This window comes from Salvia miltiorrhiza, chromosome 7, assembly GCF_028751815.1.
Source record: "Salvia miltiorrhiza cultivar Shanhuang (shh) chromosome 7, IMPLAD_Smil_shh, whole genome shotgun sequence".
Classification (NCBI taxonomy): Eukaryota; Viridiplantae; Streptophyta; class Magnoliopsida; order Lamiales; family Lamiaceae; genus Salvia; species Salvia miltiorrhiza.
The window spans coordinates 8510986-8530601 of record NC_080393.1 but is presented as its reverse complement, the minus strand read 5'-3'; the positions used below and the strand labels follow the sequence as shown (position 1 = coordinate 8530601).

At 32.7% G+C, this 19616-nt stretch overlaps 4 protein-coding genes across 6 annotated transcripts; 2 read left to right on the top strand and 2 right to left on the bottom strand.

Annotated features, from left to right (window-relative positions):
- Positions 1 to 118: 118 nt before the first annotated feature.
- LOC130992310 (uncharacterized) lies at positions 119 to 3699 on the bottom strand. Of its 2 annotated transcripts, XM_057916883.1 has the most exons (8): positions 3514 to 3699; positions 2665 to 2777; positions 2288 to 2359; positions 1637 to 1672; positions 1125 to 1170; positions 816 to 903; positions 502 to 559; positions 119 to 406 (listed from the first exon to the last, which is right to left on the bottom strand). In XM_057916883.1, the coding sequence occupies exons 1-8, from the start codon at positions 3590 to 3592 to the stop codon at positions 356 to 358; spliced, it is 543 nt and encodes a 180-aa protein (XP_057772866.1). In that variant the 5' UTR covers positions 3593 to 3699; the 3' UTR covers positions 119 to 355. The 2 variants fall into 2 exon arrangements, with proteins under 2 accessions (XP_057772866.1, XP_057772865.1); XM_057916882.1 differs by having other exon boundaries at positions 119 to 559; positions 3514 to 3671.
- Positions 3700 to 3901: 202 nt separating this feature from the next.
- On the top strand, positions 3902 to 6200 carry LOC130992308 (uncharacterized). 2 transcript variants are annotated; one of them, XM_057916876.1, is made up of 4 exons: positions 3902 to 4413; positions 4505 to 4587; positions 4927 to 4959; positions 5203 to 6200. In XM_057916876.1, the coding sequence occupies exons 1-4, from the start codon at positions 4301 to 4303 to the stop codon at positions 5313 to 5315; spliced, it is 342 nt and encodes a 113-aa protein (XP_057772859.1). In that variant the 5' UTR covers positions 3902 to 4300; the 3' UTR covers positions 5316 to 6200. The 2 variants fall into 2 exon arrangements, with proteins under 2 accessions (XP_057772859.1, XP_057772861.1); XM_057916878.1 differs by having other exon boundaries at positions 3903 to 4413; positions 5879 to 6200.
- Positions 6201 to 11017: 4817 nt separating this feature from the next.
- LOC130992307 (DCC family protein At1g52590, chloroplastic) lies at positions 11018 to 12259 on the top strand. The gene is made up of 5 exons (XM_057916875.1): positions 11018 to 11364; positions 11554 to 11611; positions 11698 to 11805; positions 11888 to 11980; positions 12075 to 12259. Exons 1-5 carry the CDS (start codon positions 11178 to 11180, stop codon positions 12154 to 12156), a joined length of 528 nt encoding a protein of 175 aa, XP_057772858.1. The 5' UTR covers positions 11018 to 11177; the 3' UTR covers positions 12157 to 12259.
- A 150-nt stretch (positions 12260 to 12409) lies between these two features.
- On the bottom strand, positions 12410 to 15106 carry LOC130992306 (probable polygalacturonase At3g15720). Its single transcript, XM_057916874.1, has 10 exons — positions 15046 to 15106; positions 14673 to 14825; positions 14379 to 14516; positions 14091 to 14240; positions 13980 to 14003; positions 13684 to 13891; positions 13523 to 13604; positions 13233 to 13341; positions 13034 to 13147; positions 12410 to 12941 (listed from the first exon to the last, which is right to left on the bottom strand). Exons 1-10 carry the CDS (start codon positions 15046 to 15048, stop codon positions 12708 to 12710), a joined length of 1215 nt encoding a protein of 404 aa, XP_057772857.1. The 5' UTR covers positions 15049 to 15106; the 3' UTR covers positions 12410 to 12707.
- Between the last annotated feature and the right edge of the window lie 4510 nt (positions 15107 to 19616).

Genomic DNA, 19616 nt, shown 5'->3' with positions numbered 1-19616 from the left:
TGTGATTTTGTAAAATTGAAGAAAAGGTTAAGTATATGTAGTGATTGTTTATCTCCAAAACTACTCCCAAAAAACATATATCTCAAGTAGGAGTATATGTTAATGTTGTGCGGGGTGATTTTAAATAGTAAATTGATGATATCTTCTATGATTTATCTAAAATTGGGCAAAACCTGTTCTTATGCAGGATTTTCTAGTAAGAATCAGAGTCGTTTAAAATTAAAAAAATTGCATACAACTCCGACATATACAAGCAATGAACCATGTTATATTGAGACTATTGAGCATATGGAATAATCTTGAATCTCAATTCGATGAAAGTAGCTGATGAATCCTTCGATCGAGCTTGGTTTTGTTAGTCCTTGGATGTAATGACGAGCAAGCCGAGTCCCCCAATAAGAATGTACTGCAAGAGCAAGGGGAGAAAACTAAATTAACATCATTCTCCAGCACAGCTAATGAGATTGGAAGGTAGCAAAAAACATAAGAAGATGAATCGACCTTTATCAATGGCTTTTCTGTCATAATGATGGTCGCCCACCCAACGTGAGGTAAGAAGCTGCAATGACGATGATGAATGTGTTAGTCTTTACTAATCCAGAATGATTAAACAATTGACGATGATGATTCAAGATTTTCATTCAAAGCAATTGCAACAAGCAACCAAGAGATTCATCCACTTCGTGATTCATTTGCTATGCGAGCTATAAGTAAATTGAAATCATTTTTTGATGAATAGAATAGAATACAAAGAAAGACTGCTTTGGTGCAGAAGCATTAGAGTTGTAGTTGAGAATATTGGATTCAACACTTACCCAACGGCTCTTCCTATGATGTGTTTTCGCTGCAGCCAGCGCTGACCGGGAGCATATAAAGATATGTCGTCTTCATCATTGTTATCCCCTGAGAGGAAAACAAGTTAAGATTGCAACGTTAGCATCAAAATTAAAGTGACTGATTTTGCAGTCTAGGAAGAAGCATATTAATAACTGGTGAAAATAACGAGACCTTGTCATTCTTATTTTTAAACATGTCAAGCAGCTGAAATCCTTAAAAAGAGTAAAAGATAACATAATTAAGCAAGTTAAAGGAGATCTATTTAGCCTCAGACCAAAGTTTGGTACCTTTAGTGAGGACAGCAACTTCTCCGGTATCTGACCTTTCATGGACCTAATAACAGGGAATATTGAAAACGTTAGTTATAGCAAAAATGTAACATCCAAATGCCTACGATGACAAAACACAAACATATATGGATTTTGACCAAAATGCATTAGTTAGATAAGCGAATTGAATTGTGTTGGAATGAATGAATGATGTTCGTGTATTTTTAGATAAGCGATTAATTAGAATCGGTGTTTGGTGAGGAGAAGATTTAGCAACACAGCAAACGGCAAGTGTATCGCCTAGCAGGAGTCAGGAAGCACCCTACCAAAAATAAAACACCAGAAAGCAACAATCCAGCATCTCCAGAAACAAAATGACACGATGTAGTGTGTGTGTGTTGGCCTAGCGGTAGGTGGTTAATGCTCAAGGCCTGAGGTCTTGGGTTCGAGTCCACCGTGGTGCGGTATTTAGATTTCTTTATTTACTCGTATAATTTATCAAAAAAATGACATGATGTAGTGATACCTACCTTGATCACACGATGAACAATTGGAATGTCACGACCCTGAAATAAGAAAACCACAGGATGTCAATTAGAAAGCAACAAGAATAGGAAAGAACTAGCTACTTGATACTACGCAAGTTGCTTACAGTTTCATCAACCATATATGTAAATGAATGTGCTGCTCTTCTTACGGATAAAGTAAGATTTTCACGTTGAAAGTACCAACACTTACTGGTCTATGAATTATCCATCTGAACACAATTTTGGAGGCATAAATATGCCAACCTATTTGGTTTCAAAAATGTACGAAAGGTTTCTAATCACTAATTTTGAGTTTATACTGACACACCCATGTTAATCTAAGCAAGCTATTCAATTGATTCTGTATAAAGTTGTTAGCCAGGTAGTTTCTATTGAAAACCCCTTAAATTAAACTAACAAGATTAAGTTTTAGAAGTCGTGTGTAACAAAACTATTCATGCCCTGCTCGAATAAACTCAAACATAATTGAAAAAAGAACGGTGCACTTCATTTTAATAATACAACAAACCTGCCCCCAAAATAAGGCACACTAGCATTCTGTTTCCTTGATTCATACAGCACATAGGAAAGATACAAGAAAGTAACTGATACGGAACTCTGAAAATTGCAACAGTAAACAAAATAAATTCTTACATTAATATTATACACAACAATCTCGCCTGCTCGAATTGGTTCTTTGCTCATACGTAAGAACAGAATGTCTCCCTGTAGATAAAATTTGCCAATATGTGTTCTACACATCAGTAACTATTCAGTGCTTCCATGAAAAAAAATGTTACTAAAAAAAACATGTAAAAGGGGTGCAGAAGAGAGAAAAGATGACACCTAGCACAAACAATTTGGATGTACATGAATTCAAGTAAAAAGATTAAGTTACTCAGACATAGTTTTTGGATTCAAGATTTTAGTCTTGGAAAATGAAAAGGAAAGATAAAAAAAAAGGTTTTTTGTTTTTGTTTTTGTTTTGTTTTTTTGTTTTTAAATAAAAGCGACATATGATTTATTCTTACCCTAGCAAATCCAGGTTCCATACTTTCGGAAAGAACAACAACAACGGGGGATTCACTTCCAGTTATACACATCAACGCCTTCCATATCATCAACGCGGATGTGACAATTAAACCTGAAGTCATAAAAGAAGAAGAGATAAACCAAAATCACTTCTTGATTCACCTTTGAAGTGCATGTACAGAGAAAATCATTTTTATTCCTAGCCAAATATTTTGAAAAGGCTTCGATCAGTTAACTTAAACTCACTGCCCCAGAAATATAAGAAACATATACAAAGAATAAAGCATTAGCAACAGTGAGTTTAGAACAAATCTTCATCATAATTTATTTAAGAAGTACTGCCATTAAGCATCATAAGAGCTTTATTATACATACAAATGTAGTAATCTAGATTTAGGGTTCTTAAACACATCTTAGACCCTTAGGTATCCGGAATTATATATACCACCATGAATTAGATAGAAATTTAAGGCCAACGTTCTCTAGCAAGCTCAATTTTTCAGCCAACATCAACTAGTTGACAAATCCAAGAATAATCTTTCGGTAATCATAGCCACTCAACTGTGCATTTACCTAATAATTAAAATCCTTAAAGTCTCTGGCCATCCCATGGAGTTAACGAAATATATTGACGAAAAATTCATTATTCAACTCTCTGGCCATCCCAAATCGTCATTATTGAAATGCATAAGGAGATACAAATTAACCGCAAGCATTGAAGCATCTATCAATACGAAAAAAAATTACACTTTTCACAACACAATTTAAGCAAAAACTAGATTCTGACATGAGGAATCATGAAGCTGAAAAGGAAGTGGGAAAAGAAGGAGTTTGAAAGAAAGAGAAACCGATGCTGATTGTCTGATGGAGGGCCTGCCGCAGTTGGATAGATTTGACAGAAGTCACGGCGTCTTCAATCCACCCCATTTTTTCTTCACTTGATTCTACAACTGAAATTGCTAATTTTTCTGCATTTGCGGAGAATTAACTGTGTTTAAAGTGTGACAGCAGAGGCGAATTCTGATTGGTTGCATAATACACGTATGACTCCCACGGACGAGTTTTTGACGCTTACGTGGCATTGGGTCTTTCCTACATATCAAACGGTATTTCATTTACGCTTCTCAATCTATCAATTCTATAAAGCAATACATATTCCAGCCCCTATATTGTTTCTCTCTCCTACATGACACACTCACAGTGCTTTATTTTATACTATCTCAAAGCCTTTTTTCTCATCTATTTTTGAAAGCCTTATGCCTGCCTCACAATTTTTCAAAGCCTTGCCGTGGTGTAATATTACAGCCGTTACGGTACCCAGATTTCTCTCACAATTATTACACATGTTAAAAAAACTGTTTCTTTTCTGAAGTTTCCAAATTATTCAATCAATCCTCCCACAAATCTCAAACAATCGGCTGTTTAATTCAGAGATTCAGTCTCTCTCTTTCAATCTCATACAATCGGCGCAGTAATTGAGAGATTCAAGCTCTCTCTTTCAATTTCGATGGCACAAATTAGGGATGTGCTTCATCCATGGAAACTCTCTCTTTCAATTTCATGGTTTTGGCTTTTCGATGGCACAATCGGCTGTGAGATTAGAGAGATTCAGTCTCTCTCTTTCAATCTCAAACAATGGGCACTGTATTTGAGAGATTCAGTCTCTCTCTCTCTTCAATTTCGATGGTCCAAATTTGGGAGGTGCTTCATCCATGGCTGCACCCCACACTACAGATACATGATTCAAGGTAAGTGATTAGGAGTGATAGATTTGGAAAGGCAAATAAGCGGATTTAATCCTACCCATACACCTTGATTTTTTATATAAATTCTTTACAGGCTATTCCTCTACAAGTGGGCTTTAGAAATTGCAAGGAAAGGGAAAAGTTGCAGGTCATTCTTCGTCCTTGGAGCAACAACAGGTAATTCTTTCAACTTTGAGGTTTTGAGTTTTGTTTTCTCATTCGAACTTATTGGCTCATTGAACTTCAGTGCCATGTGTGGTTTAATGTTATTTTATTTCGATCATGGTTTTGGTTTTTTTCGTTTTTGGAGAATGTTGTGTTTGTTTCGATTTTGTCAATTTGGTCGCATATATCATATATGTGATGTGTGTCGTGTTTTTGGTCTTCAGTTTTCGATTTATTTAAAGAACTAACCATTATTGCTCACCAACTGTTCTATGAAATGTCTAAGAATATAAGTCTGCTCTTATAAAAGATTATCTGTTTGACAATCTCATTTGCTCATCTCATTTATAGGTTGTGACTCCTATTGCAGCCCTCAATCAACAGGTATGTGATAAACCATTCTTTAAAACTTATATACTCTGTTATTTTTGAAAGCCTTATTAGATTGGATCTGTGCTTAAAGATAAGATTTTTTTGGCATTTCATATTGTTAAAGGTACTGAACTTTAGAGAGAGAAGCTAAAGAGCTTGAATTCATTTCAATATTGAAAAAAACTAAGCTGATTACATTAACTATCTGCATAACAGCTGTATAACAAACTATCTAAAGATATAGTGATGTGGCAGAGGCTGGATCCTCATTGATGTGGCAGAGGCTAGGAAAAACTTCGAATATTGCGGTTATCAGAAAATTGAAGCATTATGTGATCATACTTTTATCTTGGGAAAGAAAAAGATGAATGTCGTTTAATTATTAGTTCATGGGCAATTTGCCGGTGGAAATCTTCTTAGGAGTGCTTTCATGGAGTTAGATTGTAAATGGACGACTTGGATTTATATTCATAGCTGATGCAATTGGATCTAAACTAGGTTTATCTTAGGTGTATGTGGCCCTCAATGAGGATTTATCTTCTGTCCATGTCACGTGGTTAAATATGATTTCTAGCAATCAATATATCTTGTATTCACAAAAAATTATATTTTCTGATTAGACACTCTCTTTAGTTTTAATTTTTCAGATGGTGATAGCTCAACTTACGATTTATTGTGCCTGCCTTTAGAGAAGTGTACAACTTTGTTTTGTGTTACTTTTTATAAAATGAACTCTATGCAGATGTTAAGAGTCATGTACCTGATTTGCTTATTATACTGCCTCAGATCTGTTTCTTTGGATAGTTACACTTGCAGTTTTTTATCTTTCAGTTGCTTTTGTCCACAAGAATTTTATATCCTGTACTATGTGTTATATTTAAATGCTTGATACTTGTCAGTTGGTGCCTAAACTTGTCAAATTATCGCTTAGGAATATTTATTTATGTTAAAAGGCACATGAAGGTGCTTTCTGATTGTGCTATGCTTCATTGAGTTTTTCCTGGCAATACATGGAAAGCTTCCACTGCAGCCACTTTATCAATTGTATGCTCTGGCCAACTGGTATTCTCGTGATACCCTTATATTGTGCTCTTACACAATGGTTGACTAATGCTCCCACTGCAGACTCACTTCAGTCATTTTGTACAAATCAAGTGTATGTTGTCCATTAATTTGAAGCACTTCTCAATCTTGTTTATCTGTATTATTTAACATTGATCATATATAGTAGAGAATGATATATGTTTGTAATCTATCTCTTCTTTGCTTAATACCAACAAGCCAATGGCTGCTGTTAGCGATCTGGAAGATGCTTTTGAAACCAATTACTCCCTCCGTCCACGAAATGAGTACCCATTTGTGGACGGCACGGGTTTTAAGAAATGTATGGAGTGTAGTGTGAATAGTTTAAGGGTCCCACTTTTTGAGAGTATTAATTAAAGGGTTGTGTGGGGTACACTTGCCAAAAAGGGAAATGGGTACTCATTTCGTGGACGGACGAAAAAGGAAATATGAGTACTCATTTCGTGGACGGAGGGAGTACAATAGTATATTGACATGTAGTTTAACCTCTAATTATTTGTGCAGTCAAGGATTTATAAAAATATAATATGTGATGTTATTGCTTTCCACCAAAAGAACTTAACATATGAACTTCCTCTACCTTACCCTTTGAGATCTGACTGCCCTTAATCATGGGAAATACTTAACTATGTCAAGTTAATATAGGCATTGCAAGTGAAACTCAAATAGTAGAAGTATTTTTTATAGTTTTGACAGTACTCATGTATGTGTACTAGGTATCCGAAGATTTTTAGCCATTTTAATTATGTAACTTATTATTATATCCTTTCTACAAAGATTTAGATAGCTTATTTTATTTGTATAAACAATGAAATCCTGCATAGCGAATAACATTATAATGTAAGCAAATAAATAATACTATCTTTGTTCATGAAAATAGTCATTTTTTTTTTACCTTTTTTGATCAACAAAAAAAGTTTATTTAAACACTATTCCGCGACATATCATCCTTAATATATCAATTTATTTATCTATTCTATCATATAATGGGCTTCACTAACAATTCAATTTTTTTGTTGAAATTATTAATATTACCCTTTAGGTGAGACTACTTCTTCACTCATAATACACTCAACCATTTTACTAAAATAATCAGCCATCTATGTATCTTATATATAATAGGAAAGTGACTTATTCTACGTGGCATTCTCAAATTTCATCATTTCAAAATCTCTCAAATCTCATTCATTTGCAATGATTTACCATATATATATTCTCCATTATTTATAAATTAATTAACTATTACATTCCATATAAAGATTCATTAATCATATATATACACACACACACACACATATATATATATATAATATTAATTTTACACATAATCTAAATTAATAAATTTTTATTATTTATTTTATCTCGATAAAAATTAGAGTTACATGTTTGATAAAAAAAATGGGCTCAAAGTGAAACGATAAAAATGGGCCCCTATCCACCATCATAAAAACAGAAGCTAACATTTTTTTAAGTCACATTATAACATATCGGTAGAAAAAAAAAAGTATTAGTAATTATAACAAAATAACTTATTGTCGCCTTTTTAAAGATTTCGATAAAATCATAGTCGCATGTGCGTTGCTATATAAAGAAGGTGTGAAATCATGTCCAGAAATCGCAATAAACCATTACTAATTTCACTAATATAAAACATACATATAAGAGGAAGCTCTTACTCTCCAAACTAAAAATCTACATTGGTGGATTGATTGAGATTAATTAATACAATTTGAATTGCTTTGTCAACTTAATTTGATCAAATTTATTTAGCTATATAAATAATTTAGTTAATTTATTTTTAAAAATAAATTATTGTGATTAAATAAATTATTTCTTTAATTTAATTTGGCCATAAAATAAAATATTTTGTACAATTTTTTTCAAAATAAAATTTGAATTCAACATTGATTTTTTTTTTTAAAGAAAGTTGATCAATTGAAATACTAAATAAATTAATATAATTTGAATCTCAAATCATTTTTCTCAAGCTTCACACGAGATGATACTCAAAAATTAATTATGGTCTTTCAAACTTCAAATAAGATGATGTTCATAAGTTAATTTTATTTTTTCAAACTCTATTGGGATGATGCTCAGAACCCATTTATGATATTTCAAGATCCAAATGAAATAATGCACAAAAGTTTGTCATGATTTTTCAAGTTTCATACAAGATGATGTTTAAAAGTTAGTTATGATCTTACAAGTTACAGATGATATAATCTCATAAGTCAACTTTGATCTTTCAAGCTTCGGAGAGTGATGTTCAAAAAATTGACACATAAAAGTTAGATATAGTATTTTAAGATCTAAACGAGATGATGCTCAAAAGTTTGGTGTTCAAAAGTCGAATGTCGTCTGTCGAGCTTTAGATTATGATTCTTACAGGGTTTAGATGAGATAATGCTCATATGACAGATGAAGTCTTAACTTAATTCTTATTTGTCAATGTAAACAATTTGTACAGAATTAATAAAAATAATGTTTATATACAATTGACACAAATGTGAGACATTCCATCAAATTTACATATTTTTTTTCTTTTATTTTTTTTCTAAAATCTGCATTCTCACTTCGACCTTTTTAAAAAATTTATTGAATGAAAATTTATATAAAGGTATATATTACTCTAGCGACAAGTTAACATTTAATTGAGGAATGCGGTTGAAAGTAATACTCTATTGCCTCAAATTAAATAAATTCAAAATTAATTTATATATAAATAATTATATTATAAAATAATATTAATATAGTTTAAATTACAATTTAAAATAATTCATCCATCGAATTTCGAGATTAACCAATTATTATTTGATATTTTATTTGTTTATATACATGTTTTATAAATTTAAACAAATTCGAAAAATTAGTTGGTATTATTATATGGGTTTAGGACAAGAATAAGTATTTAAATCATCACATATCTAATAGGAAAATGAAATACTCCTATGTGGCATCACCATATTTTTGTATTTTTATTTATCCTAATTCTCCAAACATTTTTATATTTATTCATTCTTATTTATCTAAATCTTCTCATCCCACATTGTTTTTTTATGAGATTTCACCAAAATAAAATCTATATAAAAAGATGCTCTTACTCTCCAAACCAAAAACCCACATTTAATTGGTGGAGTGATTCAGATTAAAACATTTGAATTGATTTATCAATAAAAGTTGATCAAATTTATTTAGTTAAATAAAAAATCATTTAATTTTATTTTTAAAAATAAATACTTGTGATTAAATTCTTCATTTTAATTTGGTCATAAAATAAGATATTTTGTATAATTTTTTTTTTTATCACTCTTTGATTTTTTTATGAAAATTTACCAATTGAAATAGTAAATAAATTGATATGATATAATTTGAATATCACATCAATTTTCTCAAGCCTTAGACGAGATGATTCTCACAACTTAGTTATGGTCTTTCAAACATTAAACAAAATGATGCTCACGAGCCAGTTTTATTATTTCAAACTCCAAACGAAATGATGCTTGAAACTCAGTTATGGTATTTTAAGCTCTAAATGAGACGATGCACAAAAGCCTGTTATGATTTTTCAAGCTCCATACAAGATGATGGTTAGAAGTTAGTTATGATCTCACAAGCTTCAGATTGCATAATCTCACAAGTCAGCCTTGGTGTTTCTAACTCCTACTAAAAATGATGTTTAGAAGTGAGTTATGATATTTAAAGCATCAGGTAGTGTTGTTGAGATGACTGACGCATTAAATCAGATATAGTATTTTAGGGTCCAGACGAGATAATGCTAAAAAATTTGGCGTTCAAAAGTCAGATATCGTCTTCGAGTTCTTGATGATCATCTGGTCTTACAGACTTCAGATGAGATGATGTTTAGATGACAAATGAGATCTTAAATTAATTTTTATCCGTCAATATAGAAAAATTGTACAAAATTTATACTCCCTCCGTCCGCAATATCGTTTCCACATTTGCTATTTCGGTCCGTCCGCGATATCGCGAAATGACAAATGTGAAAACGATATCGCGGACGAACCGAAGTATATTTTTATTATTCTAGCAAAAAGTTAATATTTAATTGACGAATATAGTTGAAATTAGTACTACCTCCGTCCACCAAAAGTATGACACTTTGGTGGGCATACGTTTTAAGAAAATTGGTGGTGATTTTTCAAAAGCGGAGACTGAAGAACCACCAGGTGGACAAATGGTCCTACCAAAATTGAAATGAGTGGTTGAGATTGAATTAAAAGTGATTTTTTTTATAAATAAAGAGTGTTTGTAAGATAAAAAAAATAGAAAAAAATAATACGGTCATGCCTTAAAATGAAAAGTGCCATAATTTTTGTGGACACCCAAAATAGCAAAAGTATCATACTTTTCGTGGTCGAAGCGAATATAATGTAAAATTTATTACATCTAATTAAATTAATTAAAAAATAATTATATTATATAAAATAATATTAATTTAAATTATAATTTAAAGTCCCGTCGAATTTCGACGGGTTATACACTAGTAATCAATAATAGTTGAATAATACATTCACTGTCAAGTGTCAAATATTTAGTCAAATCTAATTTTCATAATAATGGGATATTGACTGAAGATTTCTTGGTCCTGGGTGGTAATACATTATACTGTGATAGAATATGAATAAAAAGGAGAAAATATAATATAAATGTTTCAAACTAATTGTTGTTTGTCGAATGTTTAGTTAAATCTAACTTTCATCAATCGAATATTGACTGAATATTTGTTTGTCCAGTGTGGCAATAACTAAAAATAAAGATTTTATTCATATTTTTAAATTTGAAAACTTGATCTTGAGGTTGAGTTGTTATCCATATACAAAAGTTTAAATAGGTTAATCTTTTCGGAGACCATAATTCAAAATATGTAAAATTTTCACAGAAATCGTGGTATATTTTTAAAAAATAAAATTAGTGTTAATCCTTATAAATAGTAATTATTTTACTTTTTAAAAGATGAATGATACTAGTAAAATTAGTGTTTTTTCAGGAACTTATAAAATTAGTGTTAATACTTATAAATAATTATTTTACATTTTTTTATGGATTAGTCATTCTCCCTGCTCCGACAAATATCTGAGTATTTATTTTTGTTTGGCTGCAGTTAAAGAAACGATTCCGTTATTTCAATGGCGCTAATCGTTCCTGTAAAGTTCGCGCCTGCGCCTCTCCCAGCGCGCGTTAGCTGCCGCCGTCAGTTTCATGTTGCCGCCGCTTTATCAACGCCGCCTCGGAGCAACACACCGGCGGTGGACTGGGTGAAGGAGACTGACAGCTTCTTCGAGCAAGATTCGCGACCAATCATGCTCTTCGACGGTACCCTTCCTCTTATTTATTTGATTTTTATTTACATATTCTACTGTTTCGAATTGCAAACAATAAGCAATTTATTTGATTTATGTGCGTCTGCGGTTTAGGAATAAACAATTTCTGAAAATAGTCTTTTAATTCTAAGTTGACGACATGTGCCTCTTTTTCATAAAATATCTTTGGCTTGTGTGGTAGGTGTCTGCAACCTGTGTAATGGAGGCGTGAAGTTTGTACGAGATAGTGATCGCCGAAGGTTGGATTTCCTTGTGTTTGACATATACCATCATTTCGCTTAAGGTTTTTTCCGACTTTAAAAATATGAGATTCATTGTTTTCCAGGAATATAAGATATGAAGCTCTACAAAGTGAATCAGGCAAAAAATTATTGCAGAGATCAGGAAGAGCTCCTGATGATATTTCAAGTGTTGTTCTTGTTGAAAAAGATAGGTAACATTTTCAGTGTAAATGTTGGACTTAGAAAATGACCTACATCTTTTTAACTGTTTGGCTCAATTTTTTGGGGGTTCAGGTCTTATATCAAATCAGAGGCTGTACTAAAGATCATGGAATACATTGATATGCCCTTTCCTCAGCTGGCCTTGTTTCTCCAATTTGTACCATTGTAAGCCAATATCAGTTTGCTGCTCCCATATGTATAAAATGAAATATGAAATGATCCATCTTGTCTTAATCCACTCTCGTTATTCATTTTGCAGATTCGTGCGGGATTTTGTATATGACAATATTGCAGATAATAGATACAATATTTTTGGTCGCTCAGATTCTTGTGACATATAGAATTTCTTGTTCTGCACTCCTTTGGAGAAGAGAAGCAAGTATATTATGTCTTGTTGGAAGAACTAATTATTGTGCTATATGATTTTTTTTTTTTAATCTGTTACTATCTTCTTCCTTCCTCCCTAAACGACCTCATACAGAGACGTGTAACTGCTTACAAGTGGCTTCTTTATGTTTGGTCCTGCAAATCTGCATTGCATAAATCATACTAATGAGATTGTGACTAGAGCTTTTTATTATACTGACGAACTACTCCCACAAATTTATCAATATTCAGGGTGTTACAACTTGTATGCGCCTGCTAATAACTTCTCAAAACTATAATTAAGAACTTATGAATAGCTTCTCATGAATGATTTACATCAATAAAAAAAATTAACTGAAAAACTCTGGAAACTGTTGCTATGTGACTCTAGCTACTTTCAGTTCATTCATATTTAAATTTATGGTATACTAAATGTACTAGACAGAAGCCTGTGGCGACTTCTTTCACAGTTCTGTTAGTCCTCTGCAGCCTAGTATCTATATGTCTTATATCAGAATTCCAAATTTTACTTCAGTAGGCAATCCAATATTGGCCTCAATGCATGAGCTGTTCCATAAGCATTGGTGCAGTGGGACTTTGCCGGATGATTTGGATTTGCCGATTCTATGTCCACATCTTCCACGATGATGTTTGTACAAGGTACTGTCTTGCTGCAGCTGAAGTTAATAGTAGCATTCTTGGAGATGGTTGTGCCATGGAGTCCATAATATCCCACATCACTCACTTTCACTGCAGATTTCTGTACATAAACAATGAATCAGTAGACAACAGAAACACATGTATCTCATGATTACTGATAATTATGCAATATAGAATTTTATAGTTACTTACTTTGGTAGCGCATTTCTTGTGTGGACAGTAATACTGGTCGATGATAACAGGGTTATTAGCCTCGATGAAGATTATTTGCGAGAACTTGATGTTCCTGGCAAATCCAGATCCTCCCTACAGAAGAACAGAAAAATCATGGGTCCGTTTTCATACTTGATAAACTCGTTGATTAGATTCTCCTCAGTTTTTGAGTTGTGACCTGCCATGTTTTGATCCTCACTCCGTTATCACTTCTGTTGAAAGTGCAATTGCGTATGTTTATTGCTTCTACTTCATCATGCTTCCCCTTCTTCCCTAAACTCCCAATACTGCCAAAGACATGATGAAAAGGATCTATCACCAACATATTTAGCTCCTCTAAGGTCTGGTTTGTTACGGGTTTGGTGAATGTTGTGATGTGGCACTTAATGGAAAATCTGTTTGTTACTGTTGCATAATGTTTAGTTTTGTAAAGGAACATCATATGGTAAGAGAGAAAGAAAGAGAGACCTTATTCCATGTCCAGGACCACAATTTATGTTGGATATGCTGACATTTGAAGTACCCCCATTAATGGCAATACAGTCATCCCCTTTTATGATAACCAACACGGAGAGCCAATTAGCACAAGAAAATTGCTTGACAAATAGAAAGAATAAGGTAATGTGTACCAGTTTCCATGACAGAGTCAAGGATGCGAAGATCTGTTGAACCGCTGATGTCAATTCCATCTGTATTAGGACTCTTTTGAGGGGCGGTTATGACTAGGTCTGAAATGGTAGTGCTGTTGCATCCGTTTATAGAAACATGGTTCTTTTGGCTGTTTCTATGTTTCAATCCTCGAACTTGGAGTTTGTTGCAGTGAGAAAACCTCATGGCCTTGATAAGGAACCACCAGAAACATAAGTTTGTTTACATGTTGGAAAATCCTGCACATAGCTATCTATTAATGGGATAAAATACTTACAGTGGGTCGCGATTTTGTATCGCCCTGCAACACATAAAGCAGAAAGATGGTGAGCAGTAGTAGTGGTGGGAATTTGAAAGGAAAGTAAGAATGGTTTTAGGGGTAACTCACATTTTTCCACCATGTCTCTCCACGACCATCGATCACTCCTTGGCCTTCCCCTACCAAGGTAAGCCCGTCGACTCTGTGAAAATAGAGCCATTCGTCCGCGCCTTTCTTCTCCCATGCTGATCTTGGTGGTGCCACAATCTTTCCTAGTATCTGTAGTTAAGTTTTGTTTCAATTGGTAAATCAAGTGATAAAGAATAGGAGCTAGAATTGCACTTTATTAAATATTAGGATAGCAAGAAGAAATATATAATATCCCAATTCTGTGATGAGTTGCAAAGGATGTTATACCTCAAATATGATTGAGGTGGAACTGCATGGGCCCTTAAATTCAATTTGAGACACCAAAAATGTCTTTCCACTGGCTACTGCTATCTTTGCTTTTTCTCTCTTTTCTTTGCAAGCTGCTTCCCATGCCGATTTAAATGCCTAGTAGCGAATTTGAGGGAGTAATCTTAATGAAAAGAGTTGATAATTGAAAGAGAATTGAGTAATATTTTAGTATTAATAAATCCTGAGGGGTACGTCTGTTGCACGGTACATTTATTAGGATTTTGCAATTTAATTCAACTTTTTAATAATTACTTTTGTATCATCTGTTATTCCATCACCGACAGCTCCAAATTTGGCGACGTCGTAGGTTTTGACACTGTCATCTTGTAGATTTGGACGGGCGTTTATAACCATGCTTGACGCCCAAAAGGCCAACCACAAAATCAACACAGAGGCAAAAGTGTCCTACAAAAAAAAATGTTAATTAAGTGAAATAAACAAATGCAAAATAGAATTGTAAATAAAGATTCGACGAAGAGGCCTATTCTATTTGGACTTGAATGTGAGAATTTGAATAATTATAAGGTGGAAAAATGATAATTTATGGCAATGAAAAATATGAGTGGCCCAAAAAAGATCAAGGCTGTCTACTGGAAGGAAAATAGAAGATCATTTTATTTCGTACCATAATTTGATGAACTTTGCAAGGTGAGCAGCTTAATTCTTCCTATAAAATACTCCTAATTACTATGTACTATACTAGGAGGGGTGTGCAATGGCTTATTTATAGGAAAATCTTTGTTAGAATTATGTGAATCTCTCCCTGAAATAATTAATTTTCTTAGCCTTTCTCATCATTAGGTACTGTGACACTGAAACTAAGTATTTGGTCTTTGTAATGATATACTTGACTAATGCATCGTTAGTTGGTGGTAAACCACAATTAAAAGACCTTGTCAATTCCATCTCGTAAAATCTGTTATTTTCTCATTTTCCTATGATATAGAAAATTCGTTACTTAAACAATATAGAACTATTAATAAAGTCATTAATATTATGGTTATCTCAATGCATTTATATACATCTAGAGGATAAGATATAAACTTTCCCACTTGTATATATGGTGATTATTAATTACTAACATTAATAGTACATGCACGGTATAAACAAAACAGAAAATGAAATAGTATTTTTTTTGCAATAGAAAATTCAATACATTCGAGCAATTTCAAGTATAAAAACTTAAACCTGAAAATACGACCTAAATACTTCCTCGAAAATGAATATTCTCAAAAAAAAAAAAAAATCCACGAAATGGATGTATCTGGCCTAACCCACCTCCAGAGTCAAAAATACTAAATAGATCGAGCGGAAAACGAATAAATAAATAACTCCGATACAAGTCAATATGAAAATGAAAAACTATTTCACAAACCAGTTTGTTCTCGTCCTACCTCATATTTAGAATTGCTAATGATCAGTTAAAGGGTTCGTGAATTATTGGAAACTCAATTCAATACCAAGTTATTTAATTTTGTTTAGTATCCTTTGTAAATGATTTTCCACTATGGTAGTTGTACATTGATTTTTATGTTAACTTTGTCTTGAATATTAAGGAAATTTCTTTTATTTCAAAAAGATAAAGAATAATGACTATCGATTTATAAATTTATTACACGCGTAATTTTTATTATATAATACTAATACGTAACAAAAATATATTATGGTTGATTGATGTCTAGTATCATATTTTGCCGATGTCCACAAAATTAAGGGTGGATTTCTACACCTATAACATATTAACAACAATAAAAACCTCCTGTCCTTCCCAATGTAATCTATTTGTGACAGAATGTTTAAGAGCAAAGGAACTTGACTTCTAACCTCAAGTGTTTGACCTACAACTAATTATTTCATTTTAAAATTAAACTAGAATTTAATTTAGTGGTAGCACCAAGGTTTCTCCAACGTGCGGAAAACGAAAGTCAGTCAATGTTTTTATCAACTAAACATACAAAGAAAAAAGGGGAATGAATGATACGACAGTTAAACTGCAAATTGGGTATAGTTTGGCAATTGACTCTTATTTTTCCAAACCGGCAAATTTAGGAGGACAAATAAATACTTTTCTTAATTTGAGGAATGCATAATTTCCACAAGAATTGTTCGCATGATTATCGCCAAAACTATGATTTTTTTTCAACATGTCAGACGACAGAAATATTTGTGGAATGAAACCAAATAGTGAGTTGCAAAATTATGATAAAAGTCAAATGTCAAATAACGAGTTTAAATTGAGTAGTCATTTATTCGACTCCACCTATATCTGAAAGTTAAAATACTCTACCTGCACGTACAAGTTAACTACAGGTAGCAACTGCAAGTAAAGTAACTAAGAAAGAAAACATACTATGTGTGAATTTTAGTTTCTTGGTAAAATCGTAACATATTCAAAATTTATGTGTAATTAATTTATAAATTAACTAAAATGTTGTTATATAACAATAACCCTTAATTTAAACTAGCTAGTTAAAAAAAAATCCACCTAAAAAGAAGTTTAAACAGTCGTACATTTGTTTTTTAAGGAATAAGCAAATAGTATGTATAGAGGAGATATCAAATTCCTAAAGGTTAAACCAACCTCTTTATTCGAATTTAGGTTTTATAGAGTGCAAAATTTTTGTAGGCCACTAAGTTAGGGCGCTTTGTAAAATTATGGCACATTTTTTCGGGCTTGTAAATTTGGGTCATTTATTATTAATTCCAGCGTAAGTGAGCCACATTATACCCCGATTAGACTCAAATGTGGCTCACTTACGCCGAAATTAATAATAAATGGCCCAAATTCGCAAGCCGAAAAAATGTGCCCTAATTTTGCAAAGCGCCCTAACTTAGTGGCCTACAAAAAAAATTTGAACTCAATTAAATTGGTGGCTAACATTTAATTTTCACTATCCATTTTGCATATTTTGCACCATTAACACATTTGAGAATGTATATAATGAGAATAAATGTACATAAAAGAAATTTGAGAAAAATTCAAATAGTGACATTTTAGATTGTCATGTAGAAGAGAAAATTAGTAATATTTTTCTATTATATCTTGGGTTAATTGCATCAAAATACCTGACCTTTTCCCAAAATTTGGTTTTTTGACAAACTTTTTAATTGTAGCAAAAATTTTAGCTACGTTTCAATTTATTGCAATGTCCGTCCCGCGTATATTTCCGGCCAAATCCATGCTGACGTGGACCTCCGTAAAGCTTAGGTGGCATGTCATGCCGGGTAATGAAACATTGTCGTCTCAAATCCATTGCAATAAATTGAAACGTAGCTAAAATAAATTGGCCAGAAATGAATGGATTTGGCCGAAAATATACGCGGTACGAACATTGCAATAAATTGAAACGTAGCTAAATTTTTTGCTACAATTAAAAAGTTTGTCAAAAAACCAAATTTTGGGAAAAGGTCAGGTATTTTGATGCAATTAACCCTTATATCTTTTTATAAATAAATAAATAATTATTGTTATATTGAGGTGCATATATATTTTTTATTATATTTTTTTACACGGTGCATTAGGATATCTTGAGGAACATATATATTCCCACAATTTAATTTCGACCCTCCGATGTGTCGTCGAGCAAAGGCAATTATTCGTGTATTTTTAAAATATTTTTTAATTGTATTTTTTAATTATCTATATTATTTTATGATTTATTTTTTACATGTGTATAAATATGCCAATTAAAAGAATAAAATAAAATTCCACATCAGCGTTCAGGCTCCAACTGTGAAGTCACGCACGTCACACGTGCAAAATAGCCCGGTCGGGCCCAAATGTTGCTAACTTACACCAAAATTAATAATAAATGGTCCAAATTTGCAAGATCGAAAAAATGTGGCCTAATTTTACAAAGCGCCCTAAGTTAGTGGCCTACAAAAATTTTGAACTCGATTTTATAAAGAATGCCATTCCAATTCCAAAACCAGTTTGATGAAATGCCTGAAGCACCAATTTGTAGATTCCGGGAAAAATAAATTAAGGCAAAAATAAATAAAGTTGCACATAGTAAAAAAGTTTTCATGAAATACTATTTTCGCCACCACAAAAAATATATAGAGCCAAAAATCACTGGACTATATTTATATATTGCACAATTTACATTTCAAATGCTACACTTGTGCCTTGCGACAGCTTATATTATAAATTATGGTTAATTGCATATAAATAATTGAATTTACAATTCTTACTTTACACAGCAATTTTAAAATTTGTATTAAAAATATTTAATTATTAATTTTTTTTAATTATTTTTCTATATCGCTCTTCGTTCATTTTCTGAGCTGAATTGACTTTTTGAAATTCTAGGTATCCAAATACATCAATTACTAAAACAACGTCGGTTTGCAAAGATAGCCAAATATGTGAGATGGCATCAAACGGCCACTTCAATAATAAAATTGGCCAAAAAATGGGCAAGACAACAAAATGAGAAAAAATTAATAGTTGAATAGTTTTAATATGCTCCGTTCCATTTTTATAGTCCTCTATTCCTTTTTTGGAAGTCCTAATATATAATCCACTTTCTAAACTAAATTTGCATTAAGTTTTTTTTTATACTAAAATAACCTTATTTAAAGTTTATAAACAAAAAGGGAAATTTCCTGTAAATCTATAACGTATGTCGGGATTTAGAAATTGCACCTATTCTTCAAAATGTACCTCAGAATCCATAACCTTTAATATTCTTCTAAATTTTGTTCGGTGGTCGGTTTTTTCTACGTGGACTTCGAAAATTGACACAAAGACGGCCGGAAATGACATGGTGATCATCGAAAATGACACTTGGACTCTAAAATGACATTTGTTTGAAAAAAACACTTGGAAAATATTAAAAAGAAAAATAAAAAACTCCCTCCCCCATCGTCTTCCCCCCACCCCAAACCCTAATTAAATTCCCCCCCCCCCCCAAAACCAGCCTCACACAAGCCCCCTTTCTCCCTCACCAAATCGTGCCGTCACGACCCTTCCCGACGAGAGCAGCCAACGGCCACCGCCTGACCCCTATTGAACTCTCTTCACCCCCTCTCCACTTAAACACACGAACGCACACACAAATCACACACGCACGGTCTTTTCTTCTCCCTCTGTAAATCTCCAAAGCTCAAGCTACAACCACCATCCCTTCCAACTTCGGCGAACAACAATGAAGGTCGTCACTATTAGATCAGAGGGTGTATGGGGAGGGAGCG